General features: G+C 35.7%; 1 protein-coding gene across 1 annotated transcript in view; it reads left to right on the top strand.

Annotated features, from left to right (window-relative positions):
• The window catches only part of USP12 (ubiquitin specific peptidase 12), a 38,801-nt gene that overhangs the window by 9,498 nt on the left and 4,199 nt on the right, over positions 1-25,104 (top strand). Inside the window, exons 2-8 of the mRNA XM_065050673.1 lie at positions 3,381-3,461; positions 9,355-9,568; positions 12,839-13,065; positions 18,533-18,609; positions 18,822-18,905; positions 21,385-21,582; positions 24,524-24,602. Coding sequence (XP_064906745.1) covers positions 3,381-3,461; positions 9,355-9,568; positions 12,839-13,065; positions 18,533-18,609; positions 18,822-18,905; positions 21,385-21,582; positions 24,524-24,602 — 960 coding nt within the window. The remainder of the gene's footprint in view (positions 1-3,380; positions 3,462-9,354; positions 9,569-12,838; positions 13,066-18,532; positions 18,610-18,821; positions 18,906-21,384; positions 21,583-24,523; positions 24,603-25,104) is intronic.

The raw sequence follows: 25,104 nt of genomic DNA, 5'->3' as shown, positions 1-25,104 counted from the left end.
TTCGTTTTGGAATCTTCCCACATCCCAGTTAAGTGGCAAGGGAAAAAATTCTATACTCTGCAGCATAGATCACAGACTGAAATCTCTGAAGTCTAGTTCCCAAGCCCAGTAAGTCCATCTCTGCTGATGAAAAGAGATAGACTCCACTTCTGCCTTAAAGCTCTGCAGGCTCCTGGTCTGAAAGATCAGAAGATATCATAATAGTTGGTGGTGTCGCAGTGCTTCCCCTTTGTGTCTGTATTTGCATAATTGTAGAGTCAACTGGGACTGATAATGTGTACTGTAATGTTGAATGGGATTTTGTAGTGAGGGATAGCTAGCTTTAAAAGGAGCTTTTATGGGTCAGATGTGAACACAACATTTTAGCATACTCTTTCAAGCCGCTGCTGCATACTGTGTTTTCGTTCCATGCAATCAACACATTGTGCACTGTATAAATGATATTTTGGGAGGAGGAATAACATCCTTTATGACAAACAAAAAGAGAACTGTAGAGGGAAGCCTAAGTAGCTTGATGGGTTTTATATTGGTGTAAAACATTTATGCTGGTTTGTAGTAAGAAAACAGTCATAAACAACAGCATTCAAACATAGGCAATGCTATGCTTTGAAATCATGTGAAACTCTACGCCTCAAGTGAAACAGCCTTGAATAATCAGAAAACTATAACAATGTTGGGGTATCTTAGCGTGTCTTTTTATTGCCAAGTCAGGATATTTATTGTGCTAGAAAACTAAATAGAGTATTCAGGTCTGTACAAAAGAGAAACATCAAAGTTTATACCATAATATTCTTCCTTCCAAAGATAGAACAAAGCAGCTGCTCCACCCTAGCTGTGGAAAGAGAAGGAATTTCCTAAAAGCCTGCTCTTGGATTTATTTATTATTTAAAGAAGTAGAGATTTTAACAAGGCCTCCGTGGTTCCTCTTTTTTTTTTTTTCCTAATTTATTTGTAAATAATGTCCGCTTTGCCAGAATTTGTGGATGTATTTCAATAATGCTGCAAAACTAAACATTCAGAATTTGTGGATTGCTTTTATCTTAAATGAGGCTTTATATCCCTTTTTTGTACCACCATCATCACTATGTGAGAACAGCTTCTAAAGTAGTAAGCCCTGCAGTCAAATCCCCAGTAAAGGAGAAGCTTTATCATACTGGATAATTGCAGGGGATATGACTGATGAATAAACAGCTGGGGCTGTGTTGTGAATGGAGCAGATCTGTACCCAAGTGTGGAGTTGTCCTATCTTTTGCTCTATTCTAATTAATGTTGTTACCTCCTAATGGGCCTTTGACCATGTGTTTCCAGTTTCAGAACTACTAAGCTAGATTGTGTAACTGCGCTAAGTTCTGCAGTGCCACAATCATGGCATGACAGATATCACATAATAGTTTCATTTTAATTTTATACATTTTGATACAGTCCTAATTTTATTTCTATCCCACTTCCCTATATCTGTAATTAATCTGTGAAATCTTGTGTGCTGTTTTTAGTGCAGTTTGTGATTTTGATTTAATTTTATTGTTGTAATGTCCAGAGCTATTTGCTACGTCTTTTGCATAAGGAAAAAAGTTGTTGGGAAGGAGTCACATCTGTTTTTAAGATTCTTTGCTGTATACTATGTCCTATTTTAGGTTCAGTTAGGCCTGACTTTAGACTGGAATATTAATGCTTGTGTTTTTAGTTTAATAGTGGATGTATACATATATGTGTATATACATATATGTGTATATACATATATGTGTATATACATATATGTGTATATATATATATATATATATCTCAGTGGTGTTGTATCCAGCAAAAGGGATTTAGGGACAGATAATGTTTGCTTTTCTCTAAAAGCAGTCAGCGTAAGAGCTAATAGAAAGCAAGTTGAGGTTTTTTTGTTCTCTGAATTTTCCATAGTAGCGGATTTTCTGTATCTAAGTAAAAAGCCTCTCTTCCTTTGAAACTCAGTGGCTATTTCACCAGTTCTGTCAACAGTCATTGGCTGGAACCACAGAGTAACCAAAGTTGTCTTCTCTCACTTCTTTTTGAGGATCAGACTCAACAGATTTGTTGGACAAAGGCTGCAGCATTTATAATGCACGCCGACACTAGCTGTACTGTGCTGTCTTTTAATATTACAAAATTGAAGGTATTTACCAAAGCACTTTGAACATTTTGTATTATCAGTGTAAGAAAGACAGACTGGTTTCTTTGCTTCCTATGAATAATCTGCATTTTAAAAAATTTTTCTGAAATGTGCTACACAGTATGAGAATTACACTTGTTAAGCGGCGCACATCATTTCATCTGGTATCGCCTGCTTTGCAATACTATATTAATGCAATTGTTATTAAAGAAGATCACTCTGAAAATAATAAATACAGTACATCAAAATAGTATGCATGATAATACATGAAAATGATAGAACTTTGAGATGTTTTTGAAAATGATGTACTGGGAAATGTGTATCTCTAAGGTATTATGGATTATGTTGAAATAATTTTCTGGTGGTGGAAGAGTGTTAGGTTCCTTATTATAAGTATGTAAATATGAAGTTATGGCACAGAAGACTTGCTGTCTGCTTTAAGACCTGCGTGAAATGATTTAATGGACAATCTAAACAACCTGAGAGTGTGAATTGATCTCAAAGGACTGATTTTTCCACATTCATTGCTAATATTATCCTGCCTACAAGCTTGTCTTTGCATTAAGCAATAGACTACCTAAACAAGTTTGGTTCATTTGCCATGTATGATTGTTGAGCTGGGTCACAAACTCCACTTTCTCCCCCCTTTCAGGGTACAGATAGGAAGGGTTTAATCTGTTTTCAATATTTAGTCTTTCATTTATTTTTGTTTTCCTCCCTGATAACTAGAAACGGCTTCAGTGTAAGTGAGTTTAGTAAACCTTAAGTCTCACTGATTGAGATCCTGAAGATACTGGTTTGGTGTTAGCAAGGTCTGTAGTTGTGACCAAGGTGTGGTTTGGTTTTGTTTTTCCTGTAGGTAAATCAAACAAGTGTTGGGAGGTAAAAATATTTGACTGAGTTACTGGACAGTATGCAAATGTAAGAATCAGGATTGACATACAAATGTTAAAATCATTACTGCATTTCAGTGCGAATGGTATAAAATATTTCTTATTTGTGAAATACAGCTCATTGCCCCAGGTATTTGCTGTGGCCAGACTTCATAGTTGCAACTGTGTTTTAGATGCTTGTGACATGTATGAGCTGCCACCCATGGCTGTAGTTACTCATTTTAGAGTTTTTAGAGACAAGTCAGTTATCCTTGCCAATTTTTTTTTTTTTTTTTAATTTTTTCTCAACGAGTTACATTCACTGTGTATGTAGTTGCAACAGTAATATTTTATTGCTTTTGATTTTCTAGGGCGCCAATGCCTCAGCTTTGGAGAAAGAGATTGGTCCGGAACAATTTCCAGTCAATGAGCACTATTTTGGTTTGGTTAATGTAAGTTTCAGTCCACAACTTCATTGCTTTGAAATTCTATGAGTGGTTTTGTTCAATTACAGAGCTGTGACTGAGTGCATAATTAAAACACTGAAAGATAATAGTCATTGAATATACACACCTGTTGAAATGTGTTTCAATATTCAGTGTACTTGTTGAAATATGCTACTGAAATAATTGCTGAAAGTAGACAGTGTATTTAGTCCTTTATTTCCTTTTATTAATTGTAGGGTATTTTTAAAATCACTTTCTTACTATTAAAATGTATAAATCTTTAAAAAAACCTGTTTATAAAGTATGTAGCTTCTAGTTCATAATATATCGATCTAAGTGAGTGAATACAGTGAGAGAAAAAAAAAAATCTATGAAAGACTGATGATATGAAGCGTTCGCATCTGCTATTTGCATTAAGATTTAAAAAAACCCTGAGCCTGAAGATGAAAGCAATGGTGGAAAAAAATACTGAATTGGTTGATTCATTTGTGAGTTTTAAGGAATAATTTAAATTTTGGTTTCTGGAATTACCCTTGAAAAGTATATCTTGCTAGAAATTGCATTATTCTGAAATGAAATATTAAATTCTTTTCTTTATTGAGGCTTCAGAGTACATATTGAAACCAGCCTGATTTAACAAGAGCTATCTTCTTGCTTTTCTTAGTGAAACTAATTACTTCTAAAGCTGTCCTCCTACTCTAACATATGTTTCTACCTTTAGGTTCTTATCACTAACATGGTTCAAGAGTCTGCAATCCCAATAGACACTGTGCAGTCAGTAAACACTCTTAGTGATAAGCTGATTTACATGGATCTCAAATGCCATGACTTAGATCAGTGTTTTTTTTCCTTTCTCATGAAAGTTGAAATACCTTCAAAATGACGCATTGTTTCTTTGAAAAGAGGACATACAGTAGTTCAGCTGTTAATACTTGTTACTTCTGTAGCAGAGCTTAAGCTTTCCATCAAAGCTGTTCTTGTCTTTTCTCAAATCTGTTATTCTGTTGACAGATAACCTGTTTTCCTAATTTCTTGTCTAAGTCCAGAGAGGATTTAAAAGTTAACAATAAAATTGTATTGTGTGCCTAATCTTGAAGTTTTACGTATTTTGTACCCTTAAGAAAAGCTTCCATAAAGGGCAATCTTACTAATATATAATAAACATAAAATTCTGGCTTTCTGTAGTTTGAAGAGAGCAGGAAATTTGAGGGGACATCTGTCTTTATGTCATTGCCCTCAACCATATAAATAAGAGGCATGCAGCTAAGATATCTCAGAGTGCTCTTTACTTTGTGTATAGGACAGGAATGTTGCTTATTTTAGCTTCAGACAGTAAAGTTTAATTGACCATAATTATCTGAATTGTAACAAATAGTAAAATGGGATTCCGTTACATCTATGGCACAACGATGCCATGTTTTCCAGGTACCATGGTAGGCTAAAGAAATTCAGTCATATTGTTGTTTGGATGGTTTACAGATCTGTTATACAGACTGTGTCTAGTAACACAGCATATATATTCCATAAACATATAATAAGCTTGCAGAATTAAAATCTCTGAGGAAAAAGAAAAGTAGTGACCTTTTTCATTGGCAAACTATGGCCAATGGCCATTCAGAAAGAATGGCAGAGCTAGTGATAATTAAAAGAAATATTAGATAGTAAATCAAAAGTACTATTGAGAATTATAGAAATCACAGTTTTTGCCTTCATCGATTTCTCTAATTGTTTTATAGCAATTACGAGAAGTGAAGCTCTTTGAGGTTCATCAGCATTTACTACTGAAGTTTTCTAATTTGTTTATCGATTTTGTTTGTCCTAACTTTGTCCAGAGTAATGGAAAAATGGATATAATGAGAAAATCAATAGTTCTCTTCTAGCTGTGTGATAATGAGCCATTTGAGATGTCTTGAAGGCAGAGCAGGATTTTAGATAAAGATGGTAATTCCAAAATAGAGATCCGTCAATGGTAAATGTAGCATTTTTCCAGAGGTGGTGTAAAAGAAGATAAGAGAGAAGCACTATCTTACCTTCTCTTCAGCTTTGTGGTGGAATCTAGGGATTATTCAGAGGATGTCTGAATGAACAATTTGAGAGGTAAAAGAAGAATTAAGAAAGGACAATTATGGGAAGCATATGGAAGACCAGATGGCTGATGGGATGCTTGATTCTGTCAATGAAAACTCTAAATGGAAAATTCCGCTTACGCTTGAAAGGACAATACCATTCACTAAATCAGCAGGAAATAGTTAAAATACATAGTAAGATGAAAATGTTATTAGTAGGATGTCTCATGTACATGGAGAATCAGGAACATCAAACCTGCCTGTCATTCTTCTTTCCCTCTACAGTGCAGTGATGCAAGCTATTCAAATCTATGTGCTTCACAAATTAAATTGATTATTTTATCCAATGAGTATGAAATAACAAACATTTTTAGTCTCATAAGAGCTATTCTTATAGCTCTTCAGCAGTTCAGCAGACTTCTAGAGCAGGAAGTTTGGTTTTTCAGTCTATTGCAATGGATCTGTGTGTTTTGGATAAATCCTATTTACTGGCGTGGCTCATTGCAACAACTAAAATTTGTCACAGCCACCAGTGCATCAGAGCTGGGAGGAACCCTAGTGCTGCACGAAGACAGTGTTCTAAGCAGATCTAAGTTCTTGTAGATCTCTTGTTTGTTTTTGTAAATCTTTGTTGTTCAACAACTGAGTTTCTTTGCAGTTTTTTCTTGCATCTCAAGAGTAAACTACAAGGTGATAGGCCTTAGTGAGTGTGTGGTGGTTTTACTGCAACTTTCCCGAAGTTTTATTTTATTTCCATGTAGGTTTGAATGTTGTAACTTTGATTTTGGAAGGAAAAAAAACCAACAGGAGATGTGTGTGGGAAACATACAGAGTGCAGTATTTTTGTGAAAGGAAGTAATCTGATTTCTCAGAATTTAGAAGAGAAGAACAATATGAACTGAAGAAAAAAAAAAGATAAATTTTCGTTTTTTGTTTTTTCTAGATACATACATCTTAAGGTGGTCCTCACAGAAACAATGTGGCAAGCAATAAACCAGTTGAAAACATAGATTAAAATAACTCCATATAGTCTCATTACCTTCCCATGAATGAGAGAGAGGAGTTTCAACAGTACAGCCTGGCAGTTTAAGATATAAATTACAATGATGATCTGTCTTAGAATTTTCTATTTTTATTCTGAGGCAGACTTCACAAGTGTTTAATATTCCTACAGTTATATTTTGAATAAAGCCTGCTAATTTCTATAGCTAGCTAAACATCCTTATTGTTTTGAATAGCCTGATGGGCTTCCAGTGCTGTGCCTTTTCATATTTCAGATTGGTGTTGGAGTGTTTACACTGTCACTACAAAACATTCAGATTATGGTTGCAAACTTCTTATTATACAGTGCAGTACTTGCACATTTTCTTACAAGTCTTGTGCTTCTGAGGCAGCACCAGCTGCAAAGTCGGGGGAGAAGGAAGGTGGCATTGGCACGTTAGCAGCAGAGCTGAGTGCTGAAAAAGCAGAATTAGGAGGCGAAAAATAGGTGTCCAGTGTGAGGTGGGAGGATGCAGAGACTGGATCAAGGTCTTGGGTGTTTTCTAAATGGTAGGTGTGCTTTTGTGTAGGGGTCAAAGATGGGAACAATAATAGTAGAGGTAAAACCAGCATTTATTTGTGTAACAAATATTTGCTTAGTCTAGAAACCTCCCCACCTTTTCCCCCTTACTGTTTAGTACAGGTGCCATTATAATTTCTTAATGATGAGAAGCTTTTGTTTTAAAAAGATTTTAAGATTTGAAGCGATGAAGACTGATGCTTTAGATATAAAACAAGTGTGAACTAATTCAATTTTCTTCCGGAGGTTGTTTTCAAATGATCTTCTATTGCCTACTGTCTTTCTGAATTTGGTTGAAGAAAACCATTCATGAATTAATCTGCTTGCTTTTATTTCCTACCCACAGGCATGTAGGTTAACATACATTTATATTTAATTAATCTGAATTTTGTTCAGTGTTCTGAGTTCCCTGTTTCACGTTTTGGTCATCCCTCACTGTGTGTTTGCCATTCTAATTAACTTATCATCAGACTGTTCTTTTTTTAAATTGGAATGTTATGAAATTTCTAATTTGCTACTTTTTCATCTTTTGACACTTGCTGTAGAAATTTTAGCACTTTTCCTATTTAATTTCATGATGTTTTTTCAACCTTTTAATGTAGTTTTCTTTTTTGTGAGTATTTTTAATTGTAAACTCATAAATAGTTAGCTTACAATACTAAATGTTTTGTCATGAACTACTGTGTGATTTCATCTGTTTCCTTTAAGGAAAAAAAGCCCCAGTTAAGTTCATTGACTTACGTGAGTGCAAATTTGGACCACAAGGAAACTAGTATAAAGATTTTTCCCCAACTTAAAGAAATAATGGGCATTAATTTCCTCACCTTTTAATATGGAGATCTTAAGACTTACTAATATATTTTTTTTAAAATACACTTCTTACTCATTTTTTGAGTGTATCTTTGTCTTGGGTATTTAGAAAGTAATTCTTCATATTTCATTAATTTAAAATAAGGGAAAACAATTTTCTTTCCAGTTTTCTGTTTAAATTGGTTGGTGTTTTTGTTTGTCATTTTCTTTATTGGGAGAGAGCAAAAAGCAGTTACTTCCCTGTGATTCCTAAGATGTAAAAGCTTTTAGTCATTTTTCTCTGTTGAAAGAACCTGCTTTTAAAATATAAATGCACTCTGTTTGCTATATAACACTGTCCCTATCACGACATACTCTTAGAATTTGCTACCTGTATATGCTACTGTCGTTATATAAAACATAAACATGAACATTATTTTCACATTTAACAGAATGTGTGTAGCAGGTGTGGACTTCAATTTGCAGGTTGAGTGACCGCAGCAGAAAGGTTGGATTACTTGCTGAGGGCCTTATAAAGATTTTTCTCACACTTTCAGTGTTAGATAATAGGTTTCACTGAGGGTGGGCAGCGTAAAATGAGAGTGGTTCTATTCACTGACAGCCCTTGGTGCCTTCTTAGAGGTGATGGGGAAGTTTGCAGTGTTGGAGTGAGCTGGAGACAGCATCAATGATCGCAAGACTCAAGTGCCCAATGGCTAGAAGGGTCTGGGGAAGAGGGATGTCTGGAGCGTCCTGGTGCAAGGGGTTATAGATGCTTTCCTGCTGCCCTATTCCAAGTCAGTGGCCCACTTCCTTCAAAATATGCATGTGCAAATTGTGCATTTTTTTCCTTTCGGTCTCTATTCTAAACGCCCACCTGTGCCATAGCTTTGAATCCTAAACAAGCCGTGTTGTAATCTTTTAAGAAAACTGATAAATGCCAATCATGTCACCCTAAAATGAGACCTGAAAATGTAGGAACAGGTTAAAGCTGTTATTTCAGACTTTGATCACAACTAGTAAGATTTGGAGTATCCAATTTCTGAAGTGTCTGAGAAGCTCTCAATTTACAGCTTAATTTCTTCACACTACAAGGTCATGCTGTGCCTGTTCTTTACTGTCGTGGCTGACTTGCGTTAGATTGATAGATATTTTTACCTCGGCATATTTTGGGAGCTGTGAAGTTGGTGGTATTTGAACATTTTGACCCAAGTAAATGCAAAATATCACTAATAAATTATATTTCAAAGTGAGACAAAATCACTTAGTGTTGTTCAAATTTACCTAGGTTTTGCTTGCATTTACTTACAGGGTGCTTGGTGATCCTTTGTGAAACAGAAGTATGCTTTACTATCTGAAAGTTAAGAAGAAGTGACTTGCAGAAAATTTACCTCTGCTTATGCATTCTCTTATACTTTGGATTTAATTTTGCCTCACTACAGTAATACAATGCAAGCTAATAAATCTCTCTCTTGTTTTGTAGTTCGGAAATACATGCTACTGCAATTCAGTTCTTCAGGCACTTTATTTTTGTCGACCATTTCGAGACAAAGTCTTAGCGTACAAGAGTCAACCACGAAAAAAAGAGAATCTCCTGACATGCTTAGCCGATCTCTTCCACAGTATAGCCACCCAAAAGAAAAAAGTTGGAGTAATACCTCCCAAGAAATTTATAACAAGATTACGAAAAGAAAATGGTAACTTTTTTTCTTGTGGAATAATCATAGCAATTATGATTTAATTCTGAAGTTGACTTGATTGAATACCTCCATATTTGTTATGCATGGAAAGTGTTCTTGGTCCTGCAGTATAATGACTAAGTGACCCTAGAATAAAGGTGTAACCCCAAAGCTGTTTTGAAAGAGAATCGTTGTCTCTCTCTTCCTGTACAGCTGAGTGTATTGTCAGTGGCTGCTTTTGAAATTGCATGCTAGTTTTGCCTCTCTCTGCATTGTATTTTTATAATTCAAATTCACTGTAAAGCTTTTGTTCTGTTTAAAAAAACATTGCTCTTTGAATGCAGGAATCCGTCTACCAAACTGAGTGTGTGGAAAGGACATTAAGACTTCCCTGTAAGAATACAGCTTAAAAACCCATACATTTTACATTCATTTAGAATTTATGCAAAATTTAGTTTGACCTACTTTTTAAAAGGTTAATTAATTTTAAAATCACTAAATAGTTTTGGCTAACTTTTTAGTGCAATTGGTGTCCTAAATTTCAAGAGATTCTTAACATTTTGTGTTTCTTATCTGCAAGCTAACTGGTCAAAATGTTTTAGAAAACCATTCAATGTTCAAGCATAAATGGAACCTTGTAAACTACTGCTCAATCTGGATACACTTTTATAAAAATATAATTTTTTCTAAAAAATAACCACTAGATTTAAATAAATTGTATGAGGTACCATATTTAACACTGCTGCAACAGACATGTTCATACTGTTGTAATCTCTCAAAGACTGTATATGCAACTAAAAAGTGTTTAAATGTTATTATGACCATCTCTGTAGTAAAAACAAGAAAGAAAATGTTTTAAAATATTATAGTGATATTTCTAATGTGAAGTGACCCCTCTAGCAAATACACACCATGAGTTGTAATAATATTGTTAAAAAAACCTCTCAGGTGATGTACAATCTCCTGCGTATGCAGAATAGAAAACTGTCATTCAATTCTTCAGTAAGTATACTTGAGAAAGTGTGCTTGTGTGTTGGATGCATTTACAGAAATAGTTCATTACGTCGATGAACGTTGACTAACTCGGACAAACGTGGTTCAAAAATGATTCAAATGGAAAGCAGAAAGTAAACCACAAGAGCCATTAAGTTCTTTTTAGAAAGTGTTCTTTTTAATCCTTAATTATGTTGTGACACTGAAATTCTAAACAGGAGAAGGCAATTGGAAAATCTTCATTAGAGAAATCAGATGTGAAAGTTCAGTTCTTGTTGGCTTTTGAGGTCTCTTTTAATGATGATACTCTCACCTTTTTTACAAATAAATGGCTGAATTGTCAGGCAGCAATTACATGGACATCATATATGCTATTAAGTGCTTACTGTAGAGGTATATAATTTTGAGCTTTAAAAAAGAGTCAGCTGAAGGTATACTGTTATGTTTGCTTAAATTTCTTCTAATAATAAAATGAACAGTATGTAACTTTCATTCTGTTATACTTAATGCTAGTTTACTGACTGGGCCCACGGCCCTGAGAGATCCATGATGGAACACTGTGAAGAATCTTTGAAGTGTTTTACCTCAAGAGCCTTGTAGCTCTTGTTTTACCTCGGCTTGCTTGATTAAAAAACCATCCTAGAATTGGCTAGATTCAGAGTTGAACTTATTCTTCAAGAATAGTGTAGTAGTTCCTTAAATAAACTTGTGTCATACTCTTGCCTGACCTATTGCACTACTTAACCTCTCCAACTGATCTAGGTTAGCATCAAATTCTCCCTACTTTGGTAATAACTGAGGATTTTTTCTTCTGTTTGATGTTTACTCCTGGATGTCATCAAGTGAATGACAGTAAAGCTTCCATGTGGTCCCTGTATGCACTTCAAAACTTCAGCTTCACTAAGTATATTTTTCATTAATCTTTCCAGTCCTGGGAACTATCCCTCCACTGAAGGCCACTCTCTTAGCATGTTCTTGGGCTACAAGCAAATTGCAAATTATAATTAAAGTAATTGCACATTAAAAGACTTTTCTTTTAGTAGCCAGTGATACAGAATGCTTTTTAAATTGGCAGGTAAACTTCCTTGTAATAATTCCTGGTCAGTGAGAGAAGTAGTAGTTATTACTAAATGTGATTCCATGCCTTTATGGTTTTCTTAGTCCTGTTCCTAATGTGAGGATTTGTGGCAGCAGAGGATTTCTCACGTTGATATCCCAGGAGACTCCAATAAACAATGTTTTCAGCTAGTGCCAGTTTGAACATAGACAAGAGAGCAGACTTCCAAGAAAGAGAGTTCAACTTTATGCTTTAATCTGTATCATTGCTGTACATCCCAAGTATGTGCCAGTGAAACTATTCCCCTTCTACTGAATTAATCTTAAAACTGTTGTGCTTAGAAATGTTGACAATCTGAGGATGTGAAGTGGAAAGCACAGTGAATCTGTTATTATCTATCCAAAAGGTACCACATACACCCATCTCCAGAAGCAATATTTCAGATCTTGAAAGACAGATCTACTTGAAGTCCCAATTTGAAACCTGTTTACTCTTGCTGTGGCTAGAACTCCAGTCTAATTTGATGTGGCTTCTACAAATACTGCCATACTTGAAGAGCTTTGAGAAATAAAATAGTTGTTTAAAATATCAGTATCTGATAAAGTTTTTAGTCTGATAACACGTGCTTATGACAGAGCAGCAGTGGACTTAAAACCCTAAAGATGAAAGTAAATAAACCAATGCTTTGACCATTTATTGTTCATGTTCTTCCTGTAACAGAACATAGAGACAATGAGACATTTCCTTTCATAGATTCTCAGTTCATTTCTGGAAAATATCAACATCTGATGCCATTTGGGATGCCCTGTGTTATCCAAGACATTGGCCTAAGCTTGGCAGAGTTAGCATAGCCCCTGGCAGAGATCCACATCATTGTGGACTGGCATCTGGAGACTGGACAGGATAAGCTGTAACATTTCGGGTGGTACTATATGTACGCCTGTATGCAGATAGTTGAATCATGCCTTAGTTTTCCTGCAGAATAGTTCATGCTTCTGTTAGTTTTGATCAGCTGAGAGATTTCTTTGAATGTAAGCTGACTTGCCCTCCCCTCTTCCCAGCCGCTATGTTTTTGGTTTAATTGATGAAGTACGCATTTTGGGTTGATCTTGTATTGTCACGAGTGATTCATGATGTGAAATAAAGACTGGTCTTGAAATTTGACTTCTTTTAAAAACTTTTTTGTTGTATAGCACTAACTGATTAATTAAAAAATCTTCTGTTGTTTTATCTTGTAGAACTTTTTGATAACTACATGCAGCAGGATGCACATGAGTTCTTAAACTATCTATTAAATACAATTGCGGATATCTTGCAAGAGGAAAGAAAACAAGAGAAACAAAATGGTCGCCTGCCTAATGGCAACATTGACAATGAAAATAAAAGCCCGCCAGACCCAACCTGGGTTCATGAAATCTTTCAGGGAACATTAACTAATGAAACTAGATGTCTTACATGTGAAACCGTAAGTGTGTATATACTTTGTAAGATGAATTCTTCCATGTTTCAGAAATTCATGTTTCATGATTAATTTTTCTCAACAGACTGACATACTAGATTACTTTCTTTCTTTAGAAATCTTACTTTTATATAGCGATTTGCATTTTAAATTTGTTACTGAGAAAATTTCAGCAACTGATGCATGAATTGTAGGAAAAGGCTTTTGATTACTATTAGGAAAATGCCCAGCTGAAATTTTGTCAGTGTGATCAGCTTCAAAATTTATGTTAGGAAATTCTAAATGTATGTATTCCTTAGAGAAAAGAAGCCTGCTACTTGGGGATGTGGAGTTCTTGTCAAATTCAATGTCTTAGTAACTTCATGTCATGCATTCCATAAATAAGTATTCTGAATCAGTTTCCGCTGGTTTCTAGTTTTTAAATTTAAAGCCATTGAAATCTAGATACTGTGGTTGGCTTTTGGCACTGAGACAGTAAACTGGGATTCTCAAAGAACATAACAATGTGCAGGAACAGTAATCCTTTCCTAAATGTCTGTCCACAGGAATTCTTCTAGTATTAGACGCTGAGAAATAAACTCCCTCTTTGAGTAAGCTATGCTAAAATTTTCTTTGAGAATAGGTCTACAATAAGAGAAAGCATATACTTCAGAAAAACTTGTAATTGAATTTTACCTGCTTGAGAAGGAGAAATAGCAGCATATTTTGAAAATTACAGTAATTCTGTCATGGTCTATGCTTTAGATATTGTAAAAAGCTGAATGACTATTTTTATGTATGACTCCTCATACCTATTTTCCTTAATTAGGTTATGCACATATTTCAGCATGACATTGGAAAGGAGGAATTAATCACATTAAATCTGTATATTTCACATGTATTTTTCTCTGTCTTCTAGAAATACCCACCTTTCTTTTATGTCAAAGAAAATAGCTTCCTAATGCCATATGTAATGTAACTGCAGACTTCGGTAGATCGTGGAGCTGAGTAATTTAGGTCCTCATTTACAGCTACCATATTTTCTTTTCTGGTAGATTTCCCTTCCCTAATAACTATTTCATGGCACCTGTCAATTGCTTCTCTTTTAGTTCTGGAACTGATTTTTTTTTTCTTCTTGAAATGTGAGCTTAGCGTAGTCTCTTAACATGACTGACATCATTACCTTTCCTCACTATGGCATAGTGATTCACCATTGTCAGGATTTTGACCTAGGTACAGTCCTTAAAAAAGTTTTTAAATGCCGATGTGCTGTTTCCCAGCATATTTTATTAGTTACCAGACCTCTCACAATTTTGAGAGTTTTACTAATATTGGTCAGTTTATTTTTCTGTTGGCTGTCGCTGAACAGGATATGCCATGTCTGCCACTGTGTCTCCTTGGCCAGTCAAATTTTAAATTCTGTGTTCTATTACACTTTTTTTGGTACATTAGAACCTTTGTTTACCAGGCCCTAATAATCTGGAAGCTATTTTATCAGCTTCCATCTATTCAATATATAAGCTTGTGTGTAGTTAAAGTACAGTCACCTGAAAGTAGGCACTTAGAAACACATTTAGACCCATTAAATAGGTAGAATTACTGTGAATAGTGTCTTATTTTCAAATTTAGTGAGCCTACATCATTGATTTAGTGGTTTTTGGAAGCTGTTGGCATTTATAGAGTCTTTCTGTTTTTAGAAATATAACTTAAAATGTCAGGAGTGCTTGGATATAACTCGAAGATGACACAGCAATAGAGGATGAATTAGTGCTTACTAATGATAACAAAATAACCTTAGTATATTTTTTATTTAAATTTGGAATTTAATATATACTTGAATATAAAGCCTAATATACCTGCTTTAAGTGAAGATTATTCTCTTCTAACTGGCCAAACCTACTCAAAGTTCTTAAAATCAGCATGGCAAGATTTTATTCTAATTTCAATTGTCCTGCCTGAAAAAAGCTTCTTTCCAGGATATGCTGTCTCATTAGCCCATCTTAAGATAAAAAATGAACTGACTAAAGATTTATCCTCATTTTAAGTATGGACAATGGAACATAAGGAACATAGATATGATTATTTAACAAAGATTTCTGTCATGGGTCAAGCCACACTATAAAATAACTAAGTTACAAACCGGACTTTGCATACCTGTAGTGTAATTTCTTGTTTCCCCCTTCCTTGATAGAGGCAGTATGATGAAGTAAATATTATATTTTTTGTGGCTAATTAATAAAAATGGTCTAGACATTAAGTGGTTTTACAGATTTCTCTCACAATTTAATGAAAGAATAACAGTTCTATGATTCTATGAACAGTAAACCAGAAGATAATGTAATTAAGGTTAAATTTGAAACACCTAAAAATGGGCAGTACTTCTACATAGAAAAAAAACTCAGGAAAAGCTCAGTGATCTTTCTTACAGGGGTACTATAAAAGCCTTAACTATGGCCTAATTTTTTTTCTTTTCTTTTTTTTTTTAAACCAAGATAAATCATACCATTTGTTTCAGCTTCATTTAAAAATAATTTCTGTCTTAGCACGTACAGTTGCAAAAGTTCTTTTGTCAGTGAGCTGATTCATATTGCTAGTAAAATTCCAAAGTGAAAGAAAGAGAGATTCCATGAGTGTTAGCCTTCCAAGTTTTCTGTTCTGTGTGGCATTAGTCATCAGTACAGCTAAGCTGGTTTGCATGCAGATTGTGTCTTTGATGTGAGAACAACATACCATCCACTTTTAGCCAGAATACTGGAATCACAGAATCATGGGATCACAGAATGTTAGGGATTGGAAGGGGCCTTGAAAGATCATCTAGTCCAATCTTCCCGCTGGAGCAGGAACACCTAGGTGATTGTTACACAGGAAGGCATCCAGGCGGGTTTTGAATGTCTCCAGAGAAGAGGACTCCACAATCCCCCTGGGCAGCCTGTTCCAGTGCTCTGTTACCCTCACTGAGAAGAAATTTCTTCTCAAATTTAAGCAGAACCTCTTGTGTTCCAATTTGTACCCATTACCCCTTGTCCTATCATTGGTTGTCACCCAGAAGAGCCTGGCTCCATCCTCGTGACACTCACCCTTTATATATTTGTAAACATTAATAAGGTCACCCCTCAGTCTCCTCCAAGCTAAAGAGACCCAGCTCCCTCAGCCTTTCCTCATAAGGAAGATGTTCCACTCCCTTAATCATCTTCATTGCCCTGCATTGGACCCTCTCCAGCAGTTCCCTGTCCTTTTTGAACTGAGGTACACCCCAGTTCTTCACTATTGCTCAGGTGCTTCTATTAGGAAAACTCAGGTGGTTTCTTGAACACGTCAGTGCTTGATTCTGCATGTGACAGGGTTTTCTGACCATGTTAATCTTTTTTTCATTCTATAGGTGATTGAAATACGTTGCTTTGGTGACTTCAGTCTAAGGAACTTAGACATTCTGTTTCAACTAAACATCACTATGGAAGAGGGGGGTCCTGGTTAGAGGGGAGGCTGACTTCTAAACTTTTTTTTTTTAATTAAAAATGAGTTAATGTTGGAAAAAGGTACTGTTCAAATGCTAAAAAAACCTTGAAAATTAAGAATAGCAATTTTTAAATTATCAACATAGATGGAAAAAAATCCATTTAGCTATTCTTTCAATAAAGCCTTTAATGGTTCCTCATGATCTTAAGTGCTAACCTGAGAGAGGTTCTTTAAAGCAGTACTGTCAGCGTTATCACTTAAGAATAAAAGAATTCCTTTTGTGAACTTCTGGTTTCAGTATCAATCGCTTTTAATCAAGTACACCACATCCCTTTCCTCTTCTCCATCTCCTCCCTGCCCTTACAGCTTTTGCATGGGATAAAGCTGGCTATTAAATCTTTATTGTTTCATGGAATTTTCTTTGATTAGACCAAGAGAGGAAGAATTATCTAATTTTGTGTCCGAATAACACTGATCATATGACTCAATTCCAGCTGTCCTAGCTAAAGAGTGCAGCAGAGTATTTTCTAGAACTGTTTGGTTTTTTTTTTCTGAATGATTCTTAATCCTCAGGCTAAAGAGTTCATCATGTTACAAACTCAAGTTTGATAATTCCAAGTGTTTTGCAATGGGATATTTTGGACAATTGTGCATACACCTAAACTATAGTACATCCCTGAAGAAAAGAAGTGTGCAGCACACTGAAGATGCAGGTGGCCTTTTTTTTTTCCATTCTAAAAACAGCTTGGAAGTGTTCTGTATATGTTCTGTGATCCCTTTGAAAGTATAAACATTACACTTCAGTATCTGAATGGTGTAATAGATGTGATGTGTACTGGCACAGTGACATATTTTTTGTACATGTACACTTACTCTTGGCAAGATTAGCTACAGAAGAGTGGGAGGAATCTTTGCCCAGTCCTCTCACAGATATTATCAGAAGCTGTTAACTCAATTTCCTAAGTTTTTGGATTTGCCAAATAGTATTCTCAAAAATAGTTGTCTTCACCACCTGTATTTTTCTTTTTATTCCTCATGTATGCTGCCCCTAGGAACTGTGTGTTTCTTATCTCTTGATAATCAGAGAACAACTTTCCAAATTTATTTTCATTCTGGGTTGAAAATGGAACATAAATCTCATGTTTTAAAGGTCAACTTACATTAGTTTTCCCATAGCTTTTTAACTTTTCCTGCTTTCATCAACAAACTGCAGCTAGTCATCTTTTCTAAAAGCATTTATTTTTGTACCTAGGAGTCATAAAAGGCAGAGGACATTCTCATCAGTGGCTCTGATTATGTCTAAATACAGAGAGGAAACACTAGCAGACAAAAGTTAAGGTTGCATATTGCCATTTCCTAAACATTTTTATAACATAGTTGGTTTTTAAGGCAGCTATTGGATTTCATCCACCACCATTTTTCAGTATTTGTGATGGAATTTATTCTGTGCTTCTAGGATTTTCTTTTTTACTTCAATTGCTTTTTTTGCATTTTTGTAAGAAATGGCTATGCACTATTTTGCTTCTGTCAGACAAAGTCCCAAGCTCTCATTTACTGACAAATTAACTATCTGCTGTTCATTTAAGAGTGTTAATCTAGCTAGGAAGAGGATTCAAAATAGTTGTGCTCTTTTTTAGGGACACTATGATATGCAAATACGTAACTTTCAGTTGGAGGGAATCTTAGCGGAAGAACAGAGGTGGGAGGACTAAATAGAAGAATCCCAGTGATTGTATTCTTTTGAAAAGAGTGAGGTGTTGAAGGAACTTGGCATTAATATTGTTAAGCTGTAATCAGCATAATGACAACTGGTATTATATACCTCCACAGACACAAATGCACTTCCCTCTTCCTTCTCCTGAACAAAATCAGAAACAGAGATCTAGCAAATCTCTGAAATAAAAAGGCCATTTGTAAAAATTTTTAAAAGGCTGTTATAAGGCAAAAGATGCATTTTGTCAATAGAAAATGGTACTGAAAACAGGTGAATTAGTATAACTAGTTTTAACTATAATCTATTGGTTCTTTTCTCCTGCAGATAAGCAGCAAAGATGAAGACTTCTTAGACCTTTCAGTTGACGTGGAGCAAAATACTTCAATCACTCATTGTTTAAGGTAGATGCAAATATCTGAATTTTCATAATTTGTCTTGTATCTGTACCTAGAAAGCGGGAAGTAAAACTGAAAGCTCACAAGCTTAGTAAATTTTATCTTAGGTAAAGACTATAAAGTTATGTTTATATTGTACATGTTTATATGTATATCTCAGATAAGAAACTAGTATTCCATGATCTATAGTATTTCTTTTTTTTTTTTTTTTTATTCAGGGGTTTCAGCAATACAGAAACTCTGTGCAGTGAATACAAATATTACTGTGAAGAGTGTCGCAGTAAACAAGAAGCACATAAAAGGTACATTGGATGAAAACATGCATTTCATGAAAATACTCCTGTATTTCCTTTTGTGTGTGTGTGTGTGTGTATGAGACAGGGGGAGAAGGTTCCTTATCCTTAGTTTTTCTCACTCGTCTTCCACTTAAGAGTAACTTGGTTGCATTCCTCTTGCTTAAATTCAATCAGCCTACTTGCCATGAGGGATGAGAGTCCATGTAAAGCATTTGGGGGAGTCCTTTGATTGTTATTTATTTTAGGAACAAGAAAAAGAATGGTCTTAGGACCAAAAAGAAGTTAAAAAGACCTGTTAAAACAAACTGTCAGTGACTAATCAACAGTTATGGGTAATGATGAAAAGTAATTGATTTCATGTGACTTTTTAGACTTGGTTTTGTCTCGACAATAAAACAATTTTTCCAATTTCTGTAAGAATCACTTTGATATAACTTTTTTTTTTTTTTTTTTTCTGATTCAGACAGAATGAGGCTTGTAACTTTTGTTGTTAACTAAGTTTCTGGTTTCTTAAAAGTGCATTAGTTAAGCTAAACTTCTGCTTCACAGTGCTCCTGAAAAGCATCAAAAGCTCTGTGGAAGCCTGAAATTCATTATGTTTAAAAATAATTCTTGTCTGCCTAATAATTCTTAAAGTCTTGTTTACAGCTTTGCAAATGCTATGATTTTGTGTACTTTGTGGTATTTATTATCTGAGAAAGTATTTTGCTGCTTGCAGATGTGTTGAAGGGGTGGGAACACTGACATGCTCTACAGGTTATACCACTGATTCTGGTTATTTGGTTTACCATAGATTTAGCACATGGCTTTTGGCATATCTCATCTGCAAAGTCTGCCTCCAAACGTTGCCTAAGCTTACTAATTGGTGTGTATTAGAGGGTTGTGAAGCCACATCTGTCCTGTTGTTTTCTGTTGCCTTAGCTCATTTTCTTTGGTGGAGGTAATATGATCCCTGACCAACATAAGCTGTGTTGACATAAACCTGTACTGTAGGCACTACCATATTGGCAAAGCACAGCTTTTATTGTCTATAGTTTGCTTTTCATGCAGGGCTTAAGTTCAGTTTCACTACAGTAATAATTTTCCTCTGTCTCTAACATGAAGCTTATCTATGATAGTGTCTACTCAACTAGCAAAGGTGGTGTACTGAATTTCTTCACCAGTGAAAGAGTTTCTATTATCAAACAGAATTGCATTATAAGAAGAGGGACTTTCATTTGGAAAAAAAAAAAAATAGAGCAGAAATTATATCTGTGTCTCAGTAACAGAATAAAAAAGTATCTCTCCCTAGAAATAGCTGCTTCTGTCGTCTTTCTGCCATTCCCCAACTTCCCCTAGTTCCCTTGCGGGCCATGGGGAAAATCTGAGTCTAGCAGGGTTTCCCACAAGTTACTATTAGTCTAAGTTTAGTGAGAAAAAGGGAAGGAAGGTGAGTCTTCAAGTATTCTGTCGCCATCTCCCTCCCTTTTGAAAATAAGGTTGTCTTGTACAAATGTATTTCCTGACATTCTGACAATATGGTCTTAATAGACATGTTTGAAACCTGGGCTGTATTGTTGAGGCTGTTGAGCTACTGTTTGGGCTGAAGGCAGTTTGAAAAATTCAGCATGGTGCTGATCTAAGGCAATTAGCTGTGCCAAGCAGCAGAGCTCTCTGTGTGGTTGTTTTCTTAGTATGGGCAAATTTATTGCCTGGAGAGGGAAGGTCAGTGTTTGTGGCCAGCCCAGCTGTGGACGGCTCATGAGGATTTATAGGCACTGATGCGAGATCTCAGTATCTCAAACTAGGGAAAGGGGCCCTGAGTAAAACTAGATTATCACTTGCTGGTGTTGATTGCCATAAAATACTGCTGCAGCATTTGTGCAAAATTATTTTGCTAAAGCACAGCATCATCTTGTTTGAGTAGCATGTGGTAAGGTGAGTAACAGTGAGCTATTTGTGTCTTTTGGCCATGTTGAATGAATGGCTTGATGGGAAAACTTGGAGTAATAAATATGTATATATGTATCGTAACAAAACTTATTTTAAAAAGCTTGTTTGACTTGGCTAGTTTACTGAAAAATTCATCTAGAACAGGATCTGTGGAACAATTTTGTTGCAATACCTTCACTGTATACCAAACGGGCTCTAGGTTTTGCTTTTGGGAACTCAGGAAAGCTATGGGGAGGCACGTTTAAAAATTCAATTAAGTTCTATGCATTCATTGTGTCTAAATTATTCCGTGGGTTCAGCATGGCCATTATCATTATTATGTATTATAGCTTATTATTTTAAATCCACCTTTATTTATTTTAAATCCACCTTTGGTTTAGCAATACAGAACATGTTCAATATTTGTTAAACGGCTGATTATTTTAGCTTTTAATACTTGCAAAAATTTTTAGAGACTTGACAGGTTTCTTGTTTGTTGATATTAACTGAATGTTTTGGCTGGCTATTGGATACACTGTTGGTTTGTTTTTGTTTGGTTTATTTGTTTTTTCAGGATGAAAGTAAAAAAGCTGCCTATGATTCTAGCTCTCCATTTGAAGAGATTTAAATATATGGATCAGCTGCATCGATACACAAAACTCTCTTATAGAGTAGTTTTTCCTTTAGAGCTTCGTTTATTTAACACCTCAGGAGATGCCACCAATCCTGATAGAATGTATGACCTTGTTGCTGTGGTAGTTCATTGTGGAAGGTAATAACTCTATTTTACACAAGGGATTTTTGTATAAGCTTAACTATGTTTAAAAAAACAAAACACCCAATATCATATAACTCTAATAGCATTTAAAGACCTTTTAAAAGAAAAATTTCTTAGGAAAGAAAACATTGCAGGGATGTGCTACCAATCCTGACAAAACATAGGACTTTCATGCCATGATGGTTCTTTGTGGAAAGTGATAACACTATATTTCACATGACAGATCTTTGTATGAACTTAACTATGTTTAAAAAACCAAACATGATACACACAGTATCATGTAACTAGAATAATACTTAAAGATCATTTTATTAAAGTTTCTAAGAAAGAAAAGCATTATAGAACAGATTCCTTTAAAAAGTATTTCCTTTAGGATGGGGGGTTTTTTGTAGGCTTGAGCAACATTTTCTGAAATATATCCATAAATTATGAGTTTTGTTGATTACTTTGTTTCCTTGCTTTCAAAAATGACTGTTAGATTTGGATTTGATTTTGCTATATTAGGCAAATGTTCTTATGGTTTCATGTCTTAAAATCAGGGCTGCTCTACAAACTGCTGATTGAGTATATAAAAGCCCTGAAGTGAAAAATTATTATTTAACATCTGGAATCACAGAATAATTTACATTGCAAGGTCAACTGTTAAAAGCTCAAAGCAGGGCTAACTTTGACGTTAGATTAGGTTGCGCTGGGCTGAGTTTCATGCCTAGGAATGCTGATTTCATTGCCTTTTTGGGCAATTTGTTCCAGTCCATCAGTGTTCTCACAGTGATTTTTTTTTCTTTTTCCTATATCCAGTCAGAATTTTCCTTGCTTCAGTTTGCAACTGCTGCCTCTTGTCATAGAATCATTTTGTTTGGAAGAGACCCTTAACATCGAGTCCAGCCATAACATAAATCTAGCACTAAACCATGTCCCTAAGAACCTCATCTATATATCTTCTAAACACCTGCAGGGATAGTGATTCAACCACTTCCCTGGGCAGCCTCTTCCAATGCCCGACAATCCTTTCTGTGAAGAAATTTTTCTTCATACCCAGTCTGAACCTTCCCTGATGCAATTTGAGGCCATTTCCTCTCGTCATATCACTTTTTACTTGGGAGAAGAGACCAACACCCTCCATGCTACAACCTCTGTTCAGGTAGTTGTAGACAGCGATAAGGTCTCCCCTCAGCCTCCTTTTCTCCAGGCTAAACAGCCCCAGTTCCCTCAGCTGCTCCTCATCAGACTTGTGCTCCAGGCCCCTCACCAGCTTTGTTGCCCTTCTCTGAACTCTCTCTAGCACCTCAATATCTTTCCTGTAGTGAAGGGCCCAAAACCGAACACAGGATTTGAAGTGCGGCCCCACCAGCACTGAGTACAGTGGAATGATCACTGCCCTAGTCCTGCTGGCCACACTGTTCTTCACTATGCCTTTCTGAGAAGAGCTTGCCTCTGATTCCTGTATAACTCTTCTGTTCTGGTTAGTGGAAGGCAGCAGTTGGATTCCTCATTTATACTTCTCCAGGCTGAATAAAGCCAGCTCCCTCAGCCTCTCTTCCTCCATCTGGTGATGTAGCCCTCTGCCACTGGACTTCCTCCAGTTTATCAGTGTCTCCCTTATACTGGAAAGGTTGTGTCCAGTTCTGGGTCCCAGAATGCAGAGTGATGGGGGTTATAATTTCACTGCTGGCCCTGCTCTTACAGTGCAGCCCCACGTGTGCTCATCCCTGCCACCAAAATGATCCACTGCTGGCTAACAGCTCATCTTGTTGACCCCCTGGGCCAGCTGGTTCTGTTGGATAGAGTTAGTCTGGCACAAGACTTCCCATTCATGCTTGTTAAACTTCATGAGGTTCTTATCAGCCCATTCTTCCAATTTTTTAAAGTCCCTCAAAATGGCAGACCTGCCCTCTGGTTGCCAGCTGCTGGCACCTCCACCCCTATTCCCCCCTAAATAGACCTAGGATTAGAGTACAGATAAGATCCCTCAAGTTGCCAGGACAGTTTTGGAAAATAAGTCTTTGTGCCATAGTCTTCTGGGACACTTTTTTTCTGGATTTTAGGGAAAACAGAACTTGTCCATTTCTAACCATTTTGTCCAATCCTGGCCTTTTCTTTCTCTGTCATTCAAGCTACATTCTTTGAAACTTATTAGCTTGAAACTTGTTAGCTGGTTCAGACAGCTCCGGAATCTCTTTAACTAATTGTCCACTTTCAGTTTTAAGGTTCAGCTGCTTCAGAAAGTGTTTTATTTCTTTACTTGAAATCTGATTAGAAATAGGACACTTCTAAAGATGTGCTGTTATTTTTTTTTTTCTGTTGTAGTTATGGAGAAATTTCTTGTCTGCCATAAACTGAAGAGCTGTGCATTGTAACAGTTTCAATATGTTTGGAAGCCCTTCTCATTGCTGTGAGGATTCTTCAGTCTTCTAAATTGTCATTTTAATTAAGTTTTTATTTACAGTGGACCAGATAAAGAGGTTCCTCATTGAGACTGTAAAGGAACATCAGCTCTACAGCTTTTTCTTTCTGAAGATCGATCAGAAATAGTTTGGGATCTGTTCTGTTCCTCCAGACATCAGAATGTTTTCTTGATTACACTTCTCTGTCTCCCTTTTTTTTTTCTTTTTTCTTTTTTTTTTTTTAATTTCACTTATATTTTTGATACATGTGCCAGTTATTCCTCATTTGAAACCATATATATGTATATATTTCGTACAATATTAAATGTATAGATAAGTGAGACCTCATTTTGAAGATAAGTGGAGGGTAAAAAAGAAAATAAATGTCCAAACAGAAATTGTACTGGTAGCTATATTAATCACTGTTAAGTATTGCTTTTCTGCAAGGAAAAACAAAACAAAACAAAAACAACAAAACACAACAATTTAATGGAATACATTTGTACATACGTGTGTTATTGTCTGTGTTCTTTTCTAATTTTATTTTACAGTGGCCCTAACAGAGGACATTATATTGCAATAGTGAAGAGTCATGATTTTTGGTTGCTTTTTGATGATGACATTGTTGAGGTAAGCTCTATGTAACCCTGGACTTTTTTCTCAGAGCGCATGCACTCCCCTTGCATATACGATAACTTAAATTAAAAAGACTGGTGTGCTAATGAAAAGAGGGTTCAACTCCAGTCTAAATGAGCAAATAACTGTGAGTGCAGAGCTGCACCTTACTAATATGACTGTACAATGCTTTGAATTGTGTTTTGGTTTTTATACTTCTTAAAAGAAGCTGCTTTGTTTATGGCCACTGCCTTTCACCTTTGTTTAATAAGCTTTTCCTATGACCAGAAGACATGGCAAATAACAATATAGATATATTGGTTTCACTGCAATTCTTTTCCAAGGGCAATTTGTTGGAGCGAGCCATTTGTTCATATTTTCTAGGAGCTTATGATTTAATGGAATGGATAAGTCTGGTAGTCTGTTTTATCGAGTATCCTGGATTGTTTCAGACAAAGGTGTAACAAATATAAAAATAGGAAGAAACTTCAGATTTTTGAGATTTCGCCTTAAAGTT

This window comes from Columba livia, chromosome 1 (genome assembly GCF_036013475.1).
Source record: "Columba livia isolate bColLiv1 breed racing homer chromosome 1, bColLiv1.pat.W.v2, whole genome shotgun sequence".
Lineage (NCBI taxonomy): Eukaryota > Metazoa > Chordata > Aves > Columbiformes > Columbidae > Columba > Columba livia.
This window is presented reverse-complemented; position numbering and strand designations above follow the sequence as displayed.